Genomic DNA, 24,333 nt, shown 5'->3' with positions numbered 1-24,333 from the left:
TGACACTAAAGTGTTCATGAAAGTTGAGATTCTGGGACAAGTTGTTCTGCCATGGTGAAGGAAGAACACTACTCCTGCTGCAGTGGAACCAGGAGGGAAGTATTTGTGGCATTTCACTCCAGAGAAAGATGACATCAGGAAACCAGCTGAGATAGTGGCAGATAACATTGTGAACTGCTCAGAGAGAGGAACGTGACCAGACCCTGCAGGCCATTGAGGACAGCACCAACACGAACACACAGGTGGCAAGGGGGGGGTCATACAGTGGATAGAGCTGAAGATTGGGAGGAAGCTGGTCTGATGGTTTGTGACCCTCCACACCAACGGTAGCTGCCATCAGGACATCTGATCCAGGAGCTGGATGGCAAGACTTTTCTCAAAACAACAGATGGTCTGGGTCCTCTCTTGGCAAGATGCTGGACTCTGCCACTGAGTTAGAAATAAATCCGAGCTTTGAAAAATCACAGTTGGCCCTCCACTCATTGAGCTTGCACATACTGTCATTGGACGACCTGGAGTACTGACCAGTACTGATTACATGATTTGCAGTGCCATCAAACTGGGGTCATGCCTGATAGACTTGCTTACCTGCAGATAGGTCCAGTCTCACATTCTAGGTGGCTCACAACGGCTCTCTCAGGTTCTTGCAGAATTTGGGTCGCCCATCATAAACTGAAAGGAACCAGCTTCACAACCTGGAGAGACTTATTGTCCAATTCATCGTGAGTGTTCACTTGCCAAATTGGTTCACCACCAAGGTCAATTCATCGCTCTGAAGGTCCGAGGCATGTTCTCTTCCAGCTTGGAGCTTGGAGGAGTCAGCCAAGGAAGGTTGTTCAGATTGTGGAGCAGACTGTGAGGAGATCTTCCTGGTATGCCCATCCCGGGAGGCAGTTCTGCAGACAATGCCTGCAGTAAGGATGAGGGAGGAGAGAAGAGTGGCAGTCAAAGATCCTGGATATGAGACTATGAGAGGATCTAAGATGATGATTCCTTCAGGCCAGGAAGACTCTGAAGTCAATCTAGGTGCCAAGACCCCATAGATCTGGATAATGAATCCAGGGGGCTGGCAGTGAGCTCCCTCTACCTGCAGCCTCACCACTGTTCAAGCCAGCTTTCTGGACAACCCCATGCATGTCCCTGCTCAGCCCTCGCACACCCAGAGAGCAGAGCGTTGTGTACAGCAAGTGAGCGAGGCCAGCAGTCACGGTACAGCCAGGAGAGGAGGGAAGGCTACATCCGAGCTCAGGTGGTCAGCAGGGAGGTGATGAGTAGAAACAGAAGCAAGAAAGACATGTTCTCTATGGCAGCAGCAACGGGTCGAGTAGTAAAACCGGTTTTTGTATTTGATGATTTTGTTTTCTAAAGGAATATTAAATTTAATAAATGTGTCAAGATCATTCGCTTCAATTATTCTGGATCATTTTCATCCTAATAAATTAATTTGATACATTTACTTTACTTTAAATAAGCTATTTAGTGGTGTTGGTAAAAAGGGTGAATACTGAATTTTCATAAGATTTCAAGTTAAAATTTACCTAGCAAAAATGAAAACTTTCAAATCTGAAGATATCACATGATTCTTCCACATAAAGAACTACATCATTAATACCATGGGCCGATTTTTTTCAAACTCAAAAAAAAAAAATTCGCTCTGTATGACACATCTCTACTTGTTATGGTTATTTTGTAACTCATAATTTTGTGTAGATACAGTACAGATATATGTAATTTTTTTTTTTTTATTTGCACACACAATCCTACATGCAGAATGCACAAAAATTATAAGGTATAAAGTTTTAAGTATCAGAGGGTTTACACTGTGAAGCTGTGTGTGACTTGTGGAGGTCAGAGGGTCCACATGTAGATCACTGTTGCTAGGTATGTTCGAGGTGAGTGCCGAGGTTATCTCTCTGAATTGCAACACAGTGTGTCCACTGACTTATATTATTTTTGCTCTTTTTAAACTTTCACTATTATTATTTGTTTCCTTCATTATTGCTCTTTATATGCCAACAATTTTATGTTTTAATATTACAGTGTACAGTTAAAGCTATATTTTACATACAGTAGGAATGTCTTTACCTTATCATAAATTAAAAGAATGTATAATATTGCAAGATATTAGAGGTAGCTACAGCACAGAACTAATACATTGGGTGTTTTATAGAATGACATCTTTAAGTATGGACACCCATAGAGGAAGCAGTGTGGCAAGCATTACAAGTATGGGTCCCCAGTGGATGGGCAAATCCTTAACAAGTGACCAGGCTCATGTTAATGGTGACAGATGGATGTGGACTCTGGGGTGAAAACAGAGCAAAATACATCATAGACCAAGCAGAGGTAATAACCAGGAGAATTGGGTTTATTTTTGTAATTTTAAATACAGTACAGTACAGTTTTTGTTTTCACTACATTAATTACCATTTATGTAACACAGTGTCCTCTTATGCCATTTGCAAAAAAATTTGGATAGTACTGTATACTGTATTTAGTTATCGTAAAGATATTTCTATCATGGTTCCACAAAATATTATTTTCATAGGGTTATAAAAATCCTTTAGTCTCTGACTTTGATTTTGACAAAGTGATTTTAAAGGAGATGAATCTTTCAGTAAAATCCTTTGTTTATTTGCCAAGTATTATGGAAACTTTTATATGTAATTATATAGAAGAGCCCTTAAAAGTTTTACTGTAATTTAATTTTATTAATTTAGTTATTTTATATAAAGTAATATCTCCGTTAGCCAGAACCCTCAAACCTGGAACTTTCACGATAGCTGGAATTTAAATTTTCTCGAAAAGTGTTCCCAAAGCTGGAATTTTCGGAAAATTACAGCTTTGGGATTTCGAGGCATTTTCCTGGAAATCCAGAAAATTTCCTGATACCTGAAAAATTCCTGGGATGGGGGAGTTTTTCAGGGATTGAGAGATGAAAATCAGATACATTTTCTGAAAATTCCAAGGTTCAAGAGATGATGTAATGGGCAATTTCTGGAACTTCTGAGAACATTTTCCGTTACCCAGAAAATTCTGGGGATGAGGGATAATTTTCTAGGTTGGAGAGATGATGCAATGGACAATTTCTGGAACTCAGAACTTTTCTGTTACCGGAAATCTCTCATTCCTGGAATGCTCTGCACCAATTGTTCCAGCTAGCAGAGATACCACTACATCCTGCTCAGTGATATCCCTTAAACATGAATAATTGATAAAGAGATTTCTGGGTAATGAGACAACTCTCAAACCCGATATCCTACAACCTCGAATTTTCCGGGTACTCTGTACAATGGAAAAGTTTCTCAGAATTTTCAGAATGGCTTTATTTCATCCTCAGTTTGCTCCCAGACCTGGAAAAAAATTGGGTGTTTCCAGAATTCTTTGAATTTTCCAGAATTACTGTATGCATTATTTGAGGCGCAATTGATAGTGACAAATCAACCAATGTCGCCCAAATCAGATTCTTGTTTCTACAGGAAGCCGACTCTTTCTCTACCCTAGGGTTTATTCAGTCATCTTCGTCATTGGTTTGGGCTAAATTTCCAATGATAATGACAAATCCACATAATGCAGTCCAATCGGCAGATGGGCGACGTGATCAGCGATATGGGTTTCAGCAGCCAATCAGGTGGTCACTCAGCGGGGTGTCTGTTTCTGTCTCAGTTCCGCATTTATTACTTTCATTATATCCTCATCTGAGAGTGATAGTGCAGGAGAGGGTCCTAGGCACCCGTGTGGGGGGACGAAAGTACTAAGTGGAAATTAGAGGTGACAAAGCAGAAAAAGAACGCTGGCACGAGTACAGTGTGAGAACGAAAAAGTTGTGGGGAAAGTGTTATTGGCCCTGCATGCAAGGATGGCTGTGGCCAAGCTGGTGAAATAAATGAAGTTTTTATGATTTCTGGACTTTTGGTAACTTTGATAAACAGAACATTTACATAAGTAAACTCTAAACCTCTGGGCATGTTGGCGTTTCGTACTGTGTGCTGACTGTGTCTCACGTAAGTTATGTACTATTACATACAGTGTGATATACGAGAATGAGACAATAACAGTGTGTAGGAATGCCTAATACTCTGTTCACGGGTTACTGAACAGCGTGTGAGGACTGTGCTGAGGAAGGTGTGTGTGTGGCTGGGACTGTGGAGGAGGACATGAGGGGCAAGACAGCTGCATCACAGCGTGCTCAGTATTAGTTTAGACAGAAGACAGCTGGTGATTGAACACATTAATAGTTATGCAGCAGTTAGCAGTCATTACAGCCGTGCTAAAACTCCAGGTTGAAATACTTATCATCGGAGTTGAACGTCACGCTATGTGCAGGATGTATCAGGAGTTGGCTGAAGGAACAAGATCCTAATCATAAAGCCACCACCATTATCAGGATGAGTTCAATCAAGAGTTCAACCTTTGTTTTCTCTTCTATGGCTGACACCTACAACACCTGTGATAGGAGCTGCCATAGTTTTGCTGCCACAGACAAGATGAAGAATGTGCAGGAATTCGACTGCCTCAGCACTGAACAACCCTGCACAGAAAGCGAGCAAAAGTTCCCGTGGCTACCTGAAGGCGTATGCTGATGATGGTGAGCTGTGTGTCATCTTGGCGACCTGCAGCAGACACTCCCCTCCCCCATCAACTCTGGTGTTCAGTATTATAAGCAAAGCTGTGGATATATAACTTTGGGATCCAAACGCCAAAACTGGGAAGCTTCAATGTATCTGTGGAGTGAAACCACAGCAAGGGGCTTCTATGTCAGCTGTGTCATGCACTACATCAGGACACAAGTAACCACTTCAGTCATGAAACTCGTTACTTTCAGTGATAACTGTGGCAGGCAAAATAAAACCTACACTGTTTCAGCCTGCCTTCGTTACATTCATGAGGGCCCACTGACATTAAGCACATTTTCATGGTCCCTAACCACTCCTGTCTCTGTGATGGTGACTTTGGCCACATAGAAGACCCTCAGGAAGATGGAGGCCTATACTCTAGAATGCTATGCTGCAGCAATCAGGGTGTAGCCACAAAACCTTTTCTCAGTTGTGAAAATGAAGAGGGAGGACTTCCTGGATGTCTCTGTTTTAGTTTCACAGTTTGCCAAATGCCATGAACAAGGGGTCCTTTTCAGTGATGCCAAGGCCTTCACCTACTCCAACAACTACAAGGAGGGGTATAGCATCAAGACAGCATACAACCTCACATACCCCTAATTTGTCAGGCTGTAGAAAGGGCACGGCAGGAAGTACCTCCCAACCTTCAATTTGGCTTCCGTGACTCTACAACCGAAATGACAAACCTGTAGCACTGACCACCAAGAAACTGGCGACATCGAGCACCTGATGAAGTGTATTCCTGAGAGGAAAGGGGTTACTTAGGACGTCATTGCAGGGCAGAGGATCCAGTGGCATACACAGATGAGGTCGACCCTGGTGACGGCAGGCAGCAGTACTAACCTCACCCCTATCACCCTACCTTCCATCACTACACACAGTATCAGGATTGGTGAGTAACGTTTTTATTTTTCACACCTGAATCTCCAACCCTGGACCTTGACAGCCAAAATATTGCCATTCAGGCATTTCCACAGCACATACTTCACTTTGAAATAGATTTTCATATACTTATCTAAATTTTTCGCATATTTCTTATGTCAGGTTAAACGACATTAAATTTCCTCGTATGGTTGGTTACGAGTAACAAAAATTGAATGTTGGTAAACTTTACCCTCAATTTACTCAAAACATGATTTTGGTTGATTAATCACTATCAATCGGATGCCTCATTTCATCCTTGGAATTTACTTCAGACCTGGAAAAAATTGAAGGTTTTCCGGATTTTCTGGAATTTTCCAGAATGGTGCATTTTCAGTATTTATCCAGGTGATTTTCCAGTAGTTTTCTCGGAATTTTCTCAGAAAATTAGCTAGATTTCCAACCTCAAAGCTCGTTCACAGACCCAAAATTGAGAGACTTTTTTTTTAAATTTTGAGCCAATTTCAATTCTGGGCCTTGGAGTTCTGGCTAACAGAGATACAGGTATTACTTATCAGTTTCTAAATTCAACTAATATAAGATATACTGTACAGTACTCTTGTATTTGTCAGTGTGGGCTCCATGCATAGAGGCTGGCATCAGGGAGATATCAAGCCTAGTGTTAACAGAGTTGACAAAGCTGAATGTCAGAGCAGCATGGGATGGAGATAGGCAGTCTGTTGTCTTCAGTATTTCTTCTCAACTAAATGACTTATCATATAGATGGGAGTTTGAACTGAGCGTCTTACAGATAAACTGGTTAGTTGTGATTTATTTTCATTTTCATATTTGCCGGTATTTCATTTTATTTGAATAAAGATTGTACTACCCATCAAATTTCTGTGCTAAGGTTTAATAATTAAACATTCGATAAAAGAAAATTTTACTTTACTTCGTCATTTTTCTTTTAATCCTTATTAGTTGGTCAAATTCGATAGGCTGAGTTAGTTGGTCAAATTCGATAGGCTGAGTTAGTTGGTCAATTCGATAGGCTGAGTGCTGAGTTGGTAAAAAATTACCCCCCCTCCCCCTCCCAAACACAATCTCTTCAGTCCATCCTGTGTGTAGATATGATATAATATAATATATTATATGAGGTGTTAGAGTAGCAAGGGCAAGCTGACAAAAACGATGTTTTGAGAAAACTTATTTGATTTTTTCCTATTTTGGTCCATAACTCATAATTTTTTTTATCAAATTTCTTCATTTTGTCTTATTTTTGTAGGTTTGGGGTAATACATCATGAATGTCTGAAAAAGTATCCGGTATAACATTCCATAATATGCCTGATTTCTGATGGTAAAAACTATCATACAGTAGTAATACAAAGTGCCGGCCCTTCACATACGCTGGTTTAGCATTCACGGATTCAAGAACACGCAGATTGCCCCGCCAGAGGAATATTCTACATTGAAGTACTGAAGTACATTCAAATCGCTACCATTCAACTCATGAGCTGCACAGAACACGGGGACACCGCCCGCCTCCCGCAACCTCACACACACACGCATAGCTCTCCCTCACTCAGTCAGTCTCGGGCTAAACCACACCCTTGTGTTGACATCACATTGTAGTTGCAAAATATTACATTCGTGAATGTATTAGTATCGCTATACAGTATAAATAAAATATCACTAATATAACAGTATTTTAACCGAAAACTATTAAAAAAACGAGTAACATATCTTGAACATTGGAAGGTTAGGTAAAGTCTTTTGTTTTCATGTAGTTTATCCTAATTTACATTGAAATACATTGTTTCAGCAAAACTACTATTTATTTCTGAGAATATGGAAATGTAATATTTTTGCAGAAATGACGTACGTATTACAGTGGAAAGTGACGAAAGCAATGACTTGTTTTCTTTCGCTCAAAAGATGTTACCGTAATCGCTTTTCGAATGGTTTTCAGTTAAAAAACTGTTATATTACAATAATATTCTATCCTAATTCACTTGTGATGCAACAGTTTTTTAACTGAAAACCATTCGAAAAGCGATTACGGTAACATCTTTTGAACGAAAGAAAGCGAAAGTCATTGTTTTAGTCACGATTTTGTCCCACATTCCACTGTAATACTTACATCATTTCAGCAAAAATATTTCATTTCTGTTAATGTAGTATATCAAGCACAGTATGAATATAATATCATTGTAATATAACAGTATTTTAACCGAAAACTATTAAAAAAACGAGTAACATCTCTTGAACATTGGAAGGTTAGGTGAAGTCTTTTGTTTTCGTCATGTATTTTGTCCTATTTTACATTGAAATACATCACGTTTCAGCAAAATTCCTATTTATTTCCAAGAATATATTCATTCAGGCGCAGTTTAGGTAAAATATACGTGTGATGTAACATTTTTTAAATTGAAAACGATTCGAAAAACACGTACCCTCTAGCCCTGTTCAAGGAGAGGACTGGGAGAAGCTGTTTGGTGCTGCCGATGGCAAGGAAAATTATTTGGATGGATTTTAATGAAAATATTCAGAAATATGGTATCGTAGTATTTATTCAAGTCAATTAGGATAGAATATTATTGTAATACAACAGTAGTGACGATGTGGAGGAGGCGGAGGGGTAGAGCGGGGAGGAGGTGACTGGCGGGAGCAGGGACGAGTGGAGATGCCAGCCAGTACATTACGGGTGTATTAATTGTTTTTATAGCTATTTTTGCATTTTAATGTTAAATACTGTACATTACGTTTCAACAAAACTACCATTTATTTCTGAGAACATGGAAATGTAATATTTTTGCTGAAATGATGTACGTATTACAGTGGAAAGTGACGAAAGCAATGACTTTCGCTTTCTTTCGTTCAAAAGATGTTACCGTAGTCGCTTTTTGAATGGTTTTCAGTTGTGGGATTATAAGGCTAATGATAGGATAGAATATTATTGTAATACAGTACGAGTACAACAGTTTTTTAACTGAAAACCATTCGAAAAGCGATTACGGTAAAATATTTTGAACAACGAAAGAAAGCGAAAGTCTTTCGTCATGATTTTATCCCACTTCCCACTATAATATGTACGTCATTCCAGCAAAAATATTACATTTCCATATTTATTTCCGAGAATATATTCATTCAGTCACAGTTAAGGTAAAATATACTTGTGATGTAATATTTTAATGAAAATCCAGTATCGTAGTTTTCTCTTGTTTCAAATTTAATTAACAAAGGTTGATGTTTCAAATGTAATGAACAAAAATTTATGTCCAGTATCTATAAATTAACTTTAATAAATGAATACTTTGTTTTACATCGTCCTGTGCTACCATACCATGGATTTGGCTACTTTGGGCTCGCAAGAGATCTGCCCTGGCAACTGTACCGACACTCACAGCTGGTGGTGTGTTGGCGCATCGTTTCCATTGTTTACTGGTAGTTACTGGTAAATATTTTTCAACCTAACGAAACTATTACCCGTTTAGAGGTCGACCCCCAATTTTTGCCAAATAATTTGGTCTTAAAAACTCGAACTACACACAGGTATATACGGTAAATAAGGACATGGGGGACCAAGGATATTTTAGGGGGGGGGGGGCAGCAATAGTACACGGATTTTTAACATTCACGGGTATCTCTGTTACCTAACCCCTGCAAATGTTAAGGGCCGACTGTACTGTAATTACATGTTTTATCAGATGGATATACAATTTGTGGAACTTTAATCAAGATGACACCAAAAACACAGTCAGAATAGGTAATAATGAAAACAGTCATACTCACCATAACCAGTCATGATCTGCTTGCCTGAAGTGTGGGGCAGATATAAATCCAGCATGTCGTCATCTGGTGAAGCCTCATTGTTGACGACTGCTGCAGCATCCTGTGCTTCCTGTTCAGTCACCAGGTGCACATTGAACTGCTGGTATTCGGTTAGTATGTGCGTCATCAGATCCTTAATGTCTTTCAACTTAATTTGACGGGGAAAGGGGCAAGAAAGAGAGCACGGTTTGAGCTACCAGGAACCATAGAAAACAGATTTTCCAAAATTTGGTCATCTCACCCTTGCTATTCTCAACACCTCATATAATATAATATACAGGTATAATATATAATATAATATAATATGTACTATTTACGGTTTGGTGATATTTATAGTTTGGTCATCACTGGGTCACACCTATGTTAGTCCAAGTTCAACATCTAAGCATGAGAGTGAAACAACTCGCCACGGAGGTGGAACAGAAACAACGACAGTTGGACGAACTTCTTCCTGATGTCAAGTCAAATACGAAGTCACCTGTCAGTGAGTATTGAAGGAAAAAATTATGAAAGAGAGGACTTGTAACTTGTAGGTAATAGCAGTAATAATGAATGCGGATATCTTTTTCCATTTTACAGACATTCATTTATATAAAGGTGTTTTTGGATCCCACTGCTGCTGTACATTTTATAAGAGTGGTGTTTATTTAATTATTTAATCTATTTTATTTATCTCTTCTTTCTTTTTACTTTTGTTTTATTTTCTACTTCATTTTCTCAAAGTATTTATTTACTTTAGTTTCTTACTTAGTTTATTTATTCATTCTGCTGCCCATTTCTTAGTTATGTGACTTTTTAGATTCTTATACATACTATAACCTATACAGGGTAATCTCTTAAACATATAGTAGCATGGCGAGGTCTGGGCAAGTGGATTCAATTTAATTTAATTTTACTAAGATAGGGGAAGAAACAAAGATAATACTGCAGGGATAATGATATCCCAGCATACAATAAAGATGATTTATTAAAAACGAAGTTGAGTACCTGAACACTTTAACAGAACATAAACACATGACCCACTTCTTGGGGTTCACTCAAGACTTGGCCATATTTATGCTAACACTAATACAAATCACAAAGACCACTTTGCCTTACTTCAGTGTCAGCAAAACAAGTATTCAACTTTAGCAAGGCCAATGTTCAGTAGAAATTACTATAGGTTACTGGTAACATTCTATGACAGTGACACACAACAAAGATTAGTCATCAGCCCTTCAATCACATTACTACTTCTACTAATACTTCATAGCACCTCTCAAAACCCGTCACAAGATTGTTATTCATGTACAGTACGTGTTATTATTCTCAATACTGAACTGGGGATTCAGGTTACATTGGCACACACAGTTTTCATGACTCCATGAGTAAGTGATGCAACCTATTACCACTCCTTACACCACAGGATACATTGGTATTCATTTACTAGGTGGGAATAAGATACCTGAGACAGAACAATTATGGATGCATACAGGATGATACCACAGGCTTGCGCCCCTTGTATTCAAAACAAAGGCTGGGCATTTACACTCTGTGACGCATGGCTAGGCTCCGCTGTGTTCGGGGTTCGACCCATGTCTCGCGGACACAGCCACACCCGTAGGCCTATTACTCTCTTCTGACGCCATCCACTCTAGATCTTGATGCCGGTGAATTAAAGACATTCTGTGTCAGACATCCTATCTGGCACTGGCCACCATCTCTCGGTAGCTCCAACAACACAGTTCCTGGTTGATGAAGGAAAGGCCTTTGGAATGATATGAAATTAAAATGCAAATGTCATATAATATGTCGTGCAAGGAAACAGATGGTGCATGAACATAATTTCTTAACCCTTAAGACTTTAATTACATTAACAGGCACACTGACATATTCAGCACAATAATATTCAACTAAATTAAATTCACTTAGTATCATGGTGTGACACGGAGTAATGTACCTGGTTGACGAGAGAAAGGCATTCAGTCATGACTATTCAAACTGCACGCTCTGTTTTATACCCCCGGTGTTACCACCCTCAATACATTTACATGCATTTTCATTGGTCTTAGTTACGGTAAACCTCGGGCTGTGAAAATTAGGCCATGAGCCTATATTAATTTCCTATGGTAATCACACTCCTTGGTGAGCTGGCCAACCACAACCTAGACCTATTCACAAGTATAGTGTTACAATTCAGAGTTTTTCTACAGCTGACAGGTTCTGCTCATGAGATTAATGAGTTTCTTTAATACAAAAATTACAATACAGTTGTACCCCACTTAACGCGGTCAATTAAACCCAGAGGGTCCCGCGTTAAGTGAACAACAGAACATATGGGATTAATTCCAATAGAAACCGGCCCGACCCCCAAACTCCACTTTTTGAAGGCACATACCTATGTTGTAGTAAAAATAACATCTTAATTTTATGATGGTACATGCACACAATTAATACTTAAGAGAAATAGAGAAATACAGTCGCCAAGTTAATGTCCATTCAAATAATGGACTCAACTCCCTCCCCCTCTCACACTACACTGCCGGCTCTTCCCTCTCAGAGAAATTTTTGGGGGAAAACCACTAAATTTTAATAAATAATACCTCAAACTAAAGTTAGGATAATACAATTGACATTGCTGGATTCCTTGTAAGACCAGGAATATTTTGAATATAAATGTCATATATTTTGCACAAAAGATAACATAGTTACCTCGAGAAAATTTTTTATCTAAAATTTGTATGTTTAATGCAAAATATATGATGTTTATATTCAAAATGATCACCAAATTATAAGAATTCCAGCAATGTAAATTATATTCTGACCGGGTAATTTGTATGAATTTTATGAGCTAAAACAAATATCTTCAGTTAATAAAAAAAAAAATAATCTTCATGACACTATCTGTCAATCAAAGTACCCCACCTTGCCTCCCCCCCTCTTCCAACCGCGCGGTCAGTCCCAACCCTCCCCCCCACCCCCCACCAATCCTCCCTTCCAGAGTTTTTAACATTTAGTATTAAATAATACCTCAGATTAAAGTTAGGATAATATAATTGACATTGCTGGATTCCTTGTAAGACCAGGAATATTTTGAATATAAATGTCATATATTTTGCACAAAAGATAACATAGTTAATTTGAGAAAAAATTTTATCTAAAATTTGTATGTCTAATGCAAAATATATGATGTTTATATTCAAAATGATCATCAAATTATAAGAATTCCAGCAATGTAAATTATATTCAGACCGGGTAATTTGTATGAATTTTATGAGCTAAAACAAATATCTTTAGTTAATAAAAAAAATAAAAATATTTTCACAGGGTAACAGATGGTCGGTCGGTCCCTCCCTCCCCCCACCCCCCACCAACCGTCCCACCAGATGTGTGGGAACACCAGAATATTTAACTTTTTTGTAATAAATAATACCTCAAACTAAAGTTAGGATAATATAATTGACATTGCTGGATTCCTTGTAAGACCAGGAATATTTTGAATATAAATGTCATATATTTTGCACAAAAGATAACATAGTTACTCTGAGAAAAATTTTTATCTAAAATTTGTATCTCTAATGCAAAATATATGATGTTTATATTCAAAATGATCACCAAATTATAAGAATTCCAGCAATGTAAATTATATTCTGGTCGGGTAATTTGTATGAATTTTATGGGCTAAAACAGGCAGTCAGGCAGGGTGGTGGGTGGGGAAAATCTAAAAATAGCGTCTCGAGCCGGACACTCACCGCGTATATGTGGAAAAAATCCGTGTTAAGTGAAAGTTCAGCTCTGGCGAGGCACCGCGTATATGATAAAACGCGTTAAGTGAAACCGCGTTAGGCGGGGTAATACTGTACATGTAATTTCAATACACTCATTGGATTCCCTGGGGTCTGTCAATCACAGAGATATAACTTCACGAGAGGGTAAACATTGTTATCAATCTTGGTTTGGCAGTCAAAACACATTGTCTTAATACAATTTACACTACATCACACTTAAAGATCGATGAAGTGTTTAACATATATTCAATACTGCTTGAATGTTTCAGCTCCTGGTTGGCATATCTGACTTAAGTTACTCATACAGGTTACATCATAAATTTAAATTTACATTACAGAGGACTTCCGGCAATACAGAAAATGGACGATACTTCTCACTAGAGAAAACAAGTCACTCGAGGGGACAACTCTTTAGTTTCACACATGTTTGTGGACGTCTGAGCAAAATGTGAATAAGTGTGGAGATTAATATACTAGCCGTGCAATGGGCGAGTTGACGGTCAGAATTTTTTCATAAGATGGCAGGTCAATGGGTAAAGAAAATGCTTAAATTCACTATAGTAATGGTATTTTAAAATAAATTGGGCCAAAAAGTCAAAAATAAGGGTTAAAGTAGCTAAAAAGTCACGTGACTGCGAAAAGCTCTGTGATTAGTTGTGACGTCACTGGTTGGGGTGAACTTACTAGCAGGAGGCAGCCAGCTGTAGTTGTCCAACCTTCTCGGCTGATCGACTCAATAAATAAATATTACAATATTAGATAATTAATTGTGCTTTATTGTGCAACACATTAATACTATTTTGAATATATAAATTTTTCTAAGCACATTAACTAATTCAATGGATATTAGCTGCCCATACAAAAAATTTCATAGTACAGTGGTCCCTCGGTTAACGAACGCCTCGGTTAACGAAATTTCGGTTAACAAACTGCCTCCCATAAGATTCTTAAATTCGGTTAACGAATTTCTTACGAACCGACCTCAACATGTTTTCGCTTGCACTGGCCGGTCAACCAGCTTTAGTATTAGTCCGCCAATACATTAATCGGTTCTAGGGCTTAAATTCCTTACTATTTTAGTCAATATCAAGAAGTTTATACTATTCAATAATTTTAAAAGTTTAATATTCAATTTTTTAGTCATTTCAACAATTATTGAACATAATTGAAGGTAAAGTGACTAGTTTAATGCGCGGCATCCAGCCTCTTAACACAGCAAACAGGCGTTAGTCTCTCTGTTTTCACTGGAGGTAACATCTTGCTTGAGACTCTCTTCAACTAAACGCTTTTTTCTGTGTTTCCAAGCAAATTATTGGTCATTTTGAAATATATTTTTCATATTGACAATATATAATGCAGTGCAGTGTTGATTTAAAGAAAATAATCTTCAAATACACCAAGAGAACTAAAATTTTATGGGTGAAATGGTGCCATGGGGTGACTTCTCTTCCACCCCAATGCCTTTGCTTTGACTGGTAGGAACATAGTATGTGCTCTATGCCGAGTTCTGATTGGCTGGGAGTGTATTGCACACACTCTGATTTCTGATTACCATACCAATAATTAACTGAATGTTACTCAGTTAAAAGTAAAAGTACCAAGAAAATTGACTTTCAAGTAGCTTAGTTTTTAAAATAGTTGTTTCATCTCAGTAACAAACCAGTTTGACATCATTACTATCCACCTCTGCAGATCAAATAGCAAACTTACATATGCCATGTATGGTGACTTATGTGTGAAGTCCATAAAGGTTCATTGATTTCCTCTTGTGAAATTCTTGAATACAGTATAATATATAGTTTACCTTATCTTGTTACAGAAAACTCCAAGACCACTAGGAATAAAGACAACTTAATTGAATCTGCAATTGAGTCAGTTGTAGTTAATGGAGCTTGGACAGTCATGCAAGATCATCTGATTCATTATCCACTCATTATGAAGCATCTTACTAGAGAGCAGTAAGTCACCTTTCTATTCTTGTACTGTAAACCCTTGCTATTCGCAGGTTTGCAATTAGTGATTTCTACTATTTGCGGTAAGCAGGTGGTGGCTAGCTTATGAGCCTCTACTGCAGTGCAACAAGTCACCCCCATGCGCCAGCAGCGTCTCCTCTCCCTTTGTTTGTCCTCAACCATTGCCTGCGATGCAGCATCTCTTGTGTTGTACTCAAAACTTCAGTGTTTCTGTGTAAAATGGCCCCTAAAAGACTGTCTAATGTCAGTGCTAGTGATGCTAATGGAGTGAAACGTTTTGAGACCTCAAAGCCAAGAGGAAACGACTACCAATCGCATCGTTTTTCAAGAAAGAACCAGCCGCTTGCCCAGCTGATTCGCCTACTCAGTCAGCTGCTGCCACTGTTCTACCACCCGCCTCCCTGCCATGCGCCTCTCCACCACCCGCCTCTCCACCAACCTCCACTGCATCACCCTCTTCCAACAGTGATTCTGATGATCCCCCTATGTTTCAGTAGCCAGATTTCATCCTAGTGTACAGTACATTTCATCAAGCTCCAATCTTCCACATACGAAGGAGAGTAGTATTGGTGACCTAAGTTTCTCATACACAGTATAGGTACGGTATACAGCAGTGAACTAAGGTGCCATTCCTTGGAACCCAACCCTCATGAATAGCAAGGGTTTACCGTATTATGCAACTTCCAGATTAAGAGGTATTACTTGAGTATTTAATTACGTCTTGGCACATTAATCAGGTTATAGAGCCTTTTACTTGAGTCAACTTATACTGATCTCACAAAGTGAATCTTTAACTCATCAGTGTCATTTTTCACTATGGTTGCAGGATATGAAGTCATGTCATCTTGGCCAACAACAATATTGCAGTACACTATTGTTGACTAATGAAGCTCTTACAAATGACAAATTGTGTACCTCAGCATTTCATCTCATCTTTGTCAGTTTTTGTAGAAAATTTATAGGTTTTGAAGCTTCTCAGTTAGTTATGTTAGTTTCCCTATTACAGTACAGGGGGTCCCTAGGTTATGAACAAGCTCCATTCCTGAGGACATTCTTAAGTCGAAAATGTACGAAAGTCAAAACCATACTATGTGCTTACCGTGCTTACAGAACAATGTTTAAAATCCCACTATATCATAGCTTAAGTCCTTGTATACATAAAAAATTATTTAATTTAACAGAGAAAAAGAAATAGAATGACAAAATACAGTAACTGAAAGTAAAAAGTAAGTCATCAGGTAAATAAAATACTGTAAATTTAAAGTTTAACCTCGTTCGTATCGGTGGGCGATCGTAAGTTGGATGTTTGTAAGTCGGGGATCCCTTGTACCTGTATGTTATGTTGACCAACACTGGAGTAGGTTCATGTACATTCAGGAGCCAGTGCATGCCCAGTACTTGCCAACAGTGTGTAACAGAGACGTGACCGATCATCCAAGCGGCTAACGAGCCGATCAGTGGTGAAGAGGATAGAAGTAAAAGTAAAAGAAATTATTTTTTTTATTAAGTACTGTAATGTACAGCTCCTCCCCGACTTACGACGGGGTTAGGAACCCAAATCCAGGTCGTAAGTCGAAAATGCTTAAATAATACAGTACATAGAAAATCTAAAATGGGTGTCTCTTTTTCTTCTCAGCACCACAAAACTCTCACTTTTAAGCTTGCCAGCCATTTTAAAGTGAATTACAAACGAAAATTTTGTCTGTGTACTGACATTGGGACTCGAAAATACGTAATTTGACAAAATTTTGGTACGACTGAGGCAGGTCGTAAGTGCGGGTGGTCGTAAGTCGAGTAGGTCATAAGTCGGGGAGGAGCTGTAAATGGTTTGTGATAGGTTTTTGTCATTGCTGCCACTACTTCAAGATTCACCTCACACCACATATTATATACAGTGTTGCCACTTGTAACGGTATTCATATGCATGTTACAGTACCACACTAGTTACCAATCACAGAACAAAGTTCTTTGGGCTGGAGTGGATCCAAGTTTATGCCACAGCATTTTGAGTCCAAAAAATTTTGAGCTGGAACAAGTATTGTATCAGCTTTTAACATGGGATCCTATAGGAAAATGGGTCTTTTTCAGAAATGCATAGAGCTCGTTGAGAAGGACCTGCTTGTATTATTGATAAAAGTCGAATTTAAAATAGTACTGTATTGCTTTTGTAATATGGTCTCAATTTTTCAGGAATTCAGTCTCTGGAAAAGATGCAGATTCCTCAAAACCAAACAATGAGAAGAATTTACCAATAACTTCCAGTAAGGGCAGTCAAAATAACAAAAGATTAATGGAGGTAAGTTGTCCTTAAAAGACATTGAATGATTATTTAAATTAGATGTGAAAGTATTTTAGTGGGAATACATTGTTTGCTTAAGTATTTTCTCCCTTCATTGTTGCTCATCACCATGGGTATTTGAACTGTTCATCTACCAAAATCAAATAAAAATCACTTGCATGTTACCTTCAAATGTTTGCTAAATTTCCTCTTGATCTCTGTATCACTACTTCAATTTTATGTTTGAGTTACATACAGGTATATTTCTATTCAAATATTTGGATATTTATGTACTTGAGAATATTACCCTCATAGGCACATTGCAAAATCTGCCAAATTTTGTCAACATGCATAAATACAAAGTTGGGGTTTTGTTCCAGTAGGTTTCTTTGATAACAAATTTAAGTGTTCAGTTCTCAGGTTTGTTTCCTCCCTCTGGATTTTTTTTCTGTATGGCAATCCCATTACAGTAGTTTATTTCTTCTGATTTCTTGAAACTCTACACCAACTTGGAGACAGAGAGAAATGTTCGTCAAAATACAAATTTGATTATTATATTGCCTGATGTTTGACTAGGGTGACTTAGTAGTGATATCTCTGTTAACCGGAACAATTGGTGCAGATCACTTCCTGGAATGAGAGATTCCGAGTAACGAGACGACTCTCAAAGCCGGAAAAAATCCCTCATCCCCGGAATTTTCCGGGTAACGAAAAAATGTTCTTGAAAGTTCCATAGATTGCTCATTACATCATCTCTCGAACCCGGTAAAATATTCCCCATCCTGGAATTTTCTGGGTATCGGGAAAATTTTCTCAGAATTTTCCGGAAAAGTTTCCCCTCGGAAATTTCAATTCCGGCTATTGGAGAGTTCCAGGTTTGAGGGATTTTGGCTAACAGAGATATTACTTATATAGCCAAATAAGTACACAGGTTGAAAACCTAAGGTTCCAAGATTCCTGATATTGTTAACTATAACTAATTTGAAAATTTGTGGACCTTCCTTTTGTAGCCTTATCCTGATAAAACCAGGATCTGTGAGTCTAAAATTTATTACTTCAGGCAAATGATTAGGAGTGTTCACCATCACATTAACCTTAGCACTTTATGCCATATTTTGTGGACTCTGCTATAAAGTGCCATTGTACAGACTGATCTCTTCATACAGGCAGTATCTGATTTACAAAGATCACCTTTCCAAAAATCCGAAGTTACAAAAAATACAAATAAAATTCAATGTTGGGATTTACAAAATAAAAATCCAAAAGTTATCATTCTCCCTCCCCCCTGTCTTTTTTTGTAGCATTACAAGATGGCAAGGTACTAATACAGGCATCTCAGGGTTACCCATACCGGAACTGGTCAATTTTTAAAGACCAACGAAAATACAACATGCAGTATTGTACTGTTTTAAGCAAAAAATAGTGTATACAGTACAGTAATACTGTACATGTACATTACAGTAATGATTTATTTATAATGGTTTACAGGATCATTACAGAAACAGTGGGAAGATAATGACTCAGGATATTTCGACAGAGAATGCTGATGTGTCTACGGTAGTATCTTAGAGTGTGAACTGATGTCCGTTGAAATAATAAAAGCTAAAATGCTTAAGTTTAGTCCTTCATCTTCAGGCAAAACCTTATGAAAGATCAGTTCCAGAGCAAATAAAAAAATACACCTCAAACTGTAAGAACATACATTACAGAAGACTCACTCTTCGCATGTCACTACAAAATTAAAATTTTATGGCTTAGGTGGGCCTCGCAGTGTAACACTGCATCACAGCTAATAACACAGTTTTCAGCAACTTCTGTGTTCACCAAAAATTTTAATTAAAAATATCTCTTGTAAAATTTTATTACAGTTAGTGTAAAAAGTTATGTGTAGGAACATATCTCAGTCATATAATGGGAGTACTGTACATGGGAAAGGATGATGTGATTTATGAGAGATTTCCAGGAATGGAATCCTTTTGCAAATCAGGGAATGCCTGAAACAGATCTGGGTGTTTTATGTATGTACCACATTTCAGGAGTTTGTTAATGTTGTTGAATTGGTATGCAGGACCCACACAATTCGGCAGCGTCCCAAACTCCTTGGTACATAGCTCAGCCTGTCGCATATGAGTCTCAGTTTAGATGCAGGTGTCAGGCCTATGGCATCTAAGTGCGATTCAGATTTGAATTTCTGGGATCTTTCATAGTGAATCATGATTGAGGGTACACAGTTCATCACACCTGTATATACACCAAGTCCTTGTTACCCATGAGGATAGGGACAAGAAATGGATGCAGATAGCACAATGTTCCATTACCATACTATACTGTATAATTTACTGTAATGTAAACTTACAGCACAGGTGCTAGTGAGACGTGCTGTTTGACAAACTGCCTACTGCCTCTATACATATATTCACCTCTCTCAAACAGGATACACACCAATGCTCTTACTTTTTCTTATTTTACAGTTTTATATATTCTTTATTGTTAATTTACAATAGAGTATTGGAGTGATTTTTCCACAACCTTTACAGCTTCATAATATGTAACAATGACAATGTGCATACTACGTAGCCATCTCACAGGCCACAGCTGACTGGCAATGTGAGTTATGTTTTAATTTGCACACTGCATTCAGATTGGGTAAAATCAAAGCAAATAATATTGTACAACAAAATTTAAATACAATTTGATAAATAACAAATATGTACATAGAGCACTATACATACCTTTAACAGTCTTGATACTGAAGAGAATAGCTTGCAGTAATGATGAACTACAGTAGAAGTCTATTATGATGATAGTGGCAATGATGTTGAAGTTCTTGATTTTGTTACTGCTCCTTTTCTGTGGCATCACAGAGAACTGGTGGGTCATCTGGATCCTCAGATTATTAGGAGGATAAAGCAGCAATGATGCCGAGCATATGAGGTTGGGTCCGTGCAGAGGAAGGAGGCTGACATCAGGGAGAGGTGGGGGGGTTGAGAGCTAGAAGGCTGGTCTGTGGGAGAAGATGGTGGAGGAGAGTCTTGGGGTTCCAATTTGGTCATGGTTGTCTCACTTTTTCTTGGCATTTGGTTGGGTACCTAGTTATGGGAAGCTGTTGTGCTTTTTCTTTCATTTTTTATAAATCTTTGCGTAAAATGTTACAGCATTTTCTGCTTCTCTTTTGAATTTAATGCTACATTCCATAGAAGGATCATATTTATAGACCAAGTCAGTTAATGCCGTTACAGTCGTTTGGGTGCCTAGAAAAACTGTGCAATGCACCATTTTTCTCAACTTTGTTTTTAAAAAGTTCCCAAGAGGATGTAATGCTGCTCCTAGTCCAACCTCATGAGTACGTGGATTCAGGGATGGCAAACTCACGGATAACAAGGACTTGCTACACTTGCTAAAAGACACCAGGTCCACACCTTAGTGCTACCAAACCATGGGAACTTTAGGTTTATTCATAACCTAGCCTGACCTGGGTGAAGCATGCATTTTGTTAGGTGATTGAGGTTTTTGGTCATTTTTGTGAAATGACTGATTGCACAGGTTGAGTGAAACATATGCAATGCCTAGCTCCCACTCTGTAAAAGTGGGTTGGCAATAGGAAAGGCAACTAGTTTTAAAATTGAGTAATCATAGCTAACCCACACAAGTGTTTAAAATAGCTGTAAAAAGATATTGACAACTCTGCCCTTCATATGCAGACACTCCCAAGGTTACAGAAATTTGAGGATACAGAATGCCTCCCGTAAGTCCCATTATAAAATTTTTTGGGTTGTGCAAGAATTAATGTTATTATGAAAGGTAATTATTGTAGTTCGGTGTAACACCACTATTTTCAGAGGATTATGCATAAGGCGGCTGAGGACATCCCCTTGTGAGATGCCATTTGTGATTCAGTACAGGGTACAGTACATATTTACCTTATGGAAGGGTCATTTTCGGTTTGCAGAAAATTCCAATTCCAGATAGGGTCCACAAATTGAACCTTTCCATAAGCTGGGGAGTGTCTGTAGTTGAAATTCTTCCCATCAAATGTATTATTTAACTAGTATTTGGAGGTGTTGTGCCTCCTTAATCCTGTATTTTGTTGACTTCAGATACCTAAGACACCTGAGCAAGGCATTAGGCTGTAAATGAAGGACTGATCTTGAAATTCCCTTTTATAGTTGAATTAGTTCGGTGAATAATGGTAGGAGTCTTTAGAACCTCAGGTTTATAACCTGTAGACTTAAATGTATCTTGATATTCTGTCACTCAAGAAAATTTATGATTACTTTGAAAAAATCCTCATGGTTAGAAGAATACTGTATGTATGTAAAAATAATACAGTATTGATTTTACTAATATATTTATATCTACTTCAAATTACAGTTAGAAACAAAAGCAGAATCAAATGAGATGGAAGCTGAAGAAGAAAAGAAACGAAGAGCAAAAATTAAAGAGATAATTGAAGGAACTGTTGTTCCAACAGCACAGCTGAAGAAGAAGAAAAAGAAATTGAATATATAATTTATTTGTGGTCCTTTTGCTTCACTTATACACTTATACAGATTAACATGTATTTAAAATGCATAGTTGTCATTTATTTGGCATAATATAATTTTTTAAATTATGCTTGCTCTCTGTCACTGTTGAGTTTGGAAGGCCCCAAACATGTATTTAAAATATATATTTATGTAATTTTTTAGGCATTTTATAAAAAATATAAATTATGCTTGTTGTCTTGGACTGTTGAGTTAGGAAGCCCCAAGTACCATTGTTGGGTACAGAAGAGCCACAAGTCCATGCCTGTTGAGCTAGGAAGAAGTCCAAGTATGACTGCCAAGTTCAGTAGTACCTCCAAGCATCACAGATTCAGAACTATCTTACACAGAAGACCTTCAGAGAGCCACAGGCATGGACCTATTGAGTTTGTAAGCCACTCCAAGTTTGTTTGATATACTTTTCATTACAATTATTGAGGATACTGGGCTTAACCCTTAAGCCCCGAATTAGGTTGGTGTTGGCAATAACGCCCCCCCCCCCGTGCAGAGATAAATCGAAAAGAAAATCGACTTTAAAAAAAAAAACGGGAAAATAGGCAGACGTTCTGGAACATCACCCGGGGCCTGAGGGTTAAGACACCAACATGTGCACAATTCCCCTTTAGCCCAAACTCTCCATTACCCAGAATTGAAATTTGCTCTTGAATTTTTCTGGAAAAATTCTCTCAATTCCGGGTCTATGAATGAGTTTCTAAGGTTGAAAATTAGGCACATTTTCTGAGAAAATTCTGGTCATTTTCCAAAAAATCTCTCCTTTCTGGGCCTGGGAATAAAATTTCATGGAGTTCCAAGAGATTGCATCATGCTTTAACACAATCCCACGTGCCAGGTGGCCTAGGTGTTTGGATCGCTCAGTTCATATTCTGTTACCATTGCAGTAGGTTGTTCTGGGGCAGATCTAGGAATATCAAAAGAGGGGTAGGGGGATCCAAGAAGTTGTGGGTGGGGGAACATGGTGAGCACAGGAGCCCACCCAGCTGGGGAGGGGGGGAATATAAGTCACCCCCTCCCCAGAATTTTTGGGGAAATTTTACCACTGCCATGGACATTTTGATGCCATGTACACTTGATATTAGGAGATATTCTGAGGTCATTAGTGGTTACTTTTTATGATACAAAAATGCCTGAGTACAATACAGTACTGCATTAGAAAAAAAATATTGGAATTTTCTGATGAAAAGGGGGGTCCAGGACCCCCGTTGTGGATCCGCCCCTGTTGTTACCTTGCTAGCTGCTGTTTTTGCATACAATTTGTGTCGTGCAGTGCTGTACATTACTGTACCAGAACAAAGTCAGTAAAGAATACGTACAGTGTTAAAGCTGTGTGAAGAATGTAAAAAGTGATTACAGTTACATATACCCTGTACTGTTCTGTACATGGGAAACACTGGAGCACCTTAGCTTTCGTCTTTATTCAAGATATCTTCAGGTCATGAGACTCAGTAATCCCCCACCCCGACAATGGTTGACCTGATATTTCATCAGATCAGGTGTTAAGACATGATTACTGTTACAAACAGGCACCACCCTGGTTACGGAAGGGTTCCATTCATGAAAATCTTAATGTACTACGAAATTCCATGTCGTGAAACCACTTTTTCCATTGAATCCCATTATATAAGTTGAGATCCTTCCTATGGAAATTTTTTGCAGCCCAAAAATGTAACACGAGCACAAATATGAATGAAAATAGACACACAGTACAATGATTCATTCATGATGTAACATGACAATTATGCACACACTTGAATTTAACTCGCCGGAAACAATGTTAAGTGCTGCAGGAGATGGTGAGGTGGTGCGATTGGAGTTTCTGAGCGTTACCGCCTTAAAACATCATTTTTATATTCCAACGTAATTCCTTTATGGAATCTTTTATTACTGCTTTCACATGAACTTGATGGTCTTTTTCCATTCGTCTTTAATAAAGGTACACAGTAGCACAGATGCATAATGTTGCAGAATGGTGGTCCCAGAATGTGTCAAATCATAGGTTTCCCCACTCCGTCAACAGAGTAAAGAGTAACAAGGTGGCCAAAGTAGCACTTTGGGTAATGTTACACTAAGGTGTGTAAAACCAAAGTATCTCATGAGTGTGGGGTTACAAATATATATATGCAAGAAAATCAATAAATAAAAGGGATAAGAAATACACAGAGTAAAAGAGAAAACTTGTCTATTAACAAAAGGAATAAAGCCTCTGACAAGAGTACATAATAAACATGAATCAAACAGAAGATAGGTTCACTAGGTATTAACCGGTTTGGAATATTCTCAACTTGGCAAGCATGAACAGATGTGAAATTAATGGTAATTAAAGTGACACTAGCAAATAATAACTATAGCTGGGTAAACAAATCAATACAATGTTAAGTAACACACAAAGAAATTTGTGTAACTTCACCCAGTTAATTCTTTCTCCTAGTCACTTTCAGTATTCACTTTAATAAATGTTCATAAA

The 24,333-nt window shown here is 38.1% G+C and overlaps 1 protein-coding gene across 1 annotated transcript; it reads left to right on the top strand.

Moving 5' to 3' along the window:
- The first annotated feature begins 2,323 nt into the window (after positions 1 to 2,323).
- On the top strand, positions 2,324 to 22,041 carry LOC121874626. The gene is made up of 5 exons (XM_042378858.1): positions 2,324 to 2,346; positions 9,647 to 9,794; positions 14,897 to 15,035; positions 17,241 to 17,346; positions 21,700 to 22,041. Exons 2-5 carry the CDS (start codon positions 9,671 to 9,673, stop codon positions 21,835 to 21,837), a joined length of 507 nt encoding a protein of 168 aa, XP_042234792.1. The 5' UTR covers positions 2,324 to 2,346; positions 9,647 to 9,670; the 3' UTR covers positions 21,838 to 22,041.
- Positions 22,042 to 24,333: the final 2,292 nt, after the last annotated feature.

This window comes from Homarus americanus, unplaced genomic scaffold (assembly GCF_018991925.1).
Source record: "Homarus americanus isolate GMGI-L3 unplaced genomic scaffold, GMGI_Hamer_2.0 scaffold53023, whole genome shotgun sequence".
Taxonomy (NCBI): Eukaryota; Metazoa; Arthropoda; class Malacostraca; order Decapoda; family Nephropidae; genus Homarus; species Homarus americanus.
The sequence above is the reverse complement of the archived record's forward strand: the minus strand, read 5'-3'. Positions and strand labels throughout refer to the sequence as shown.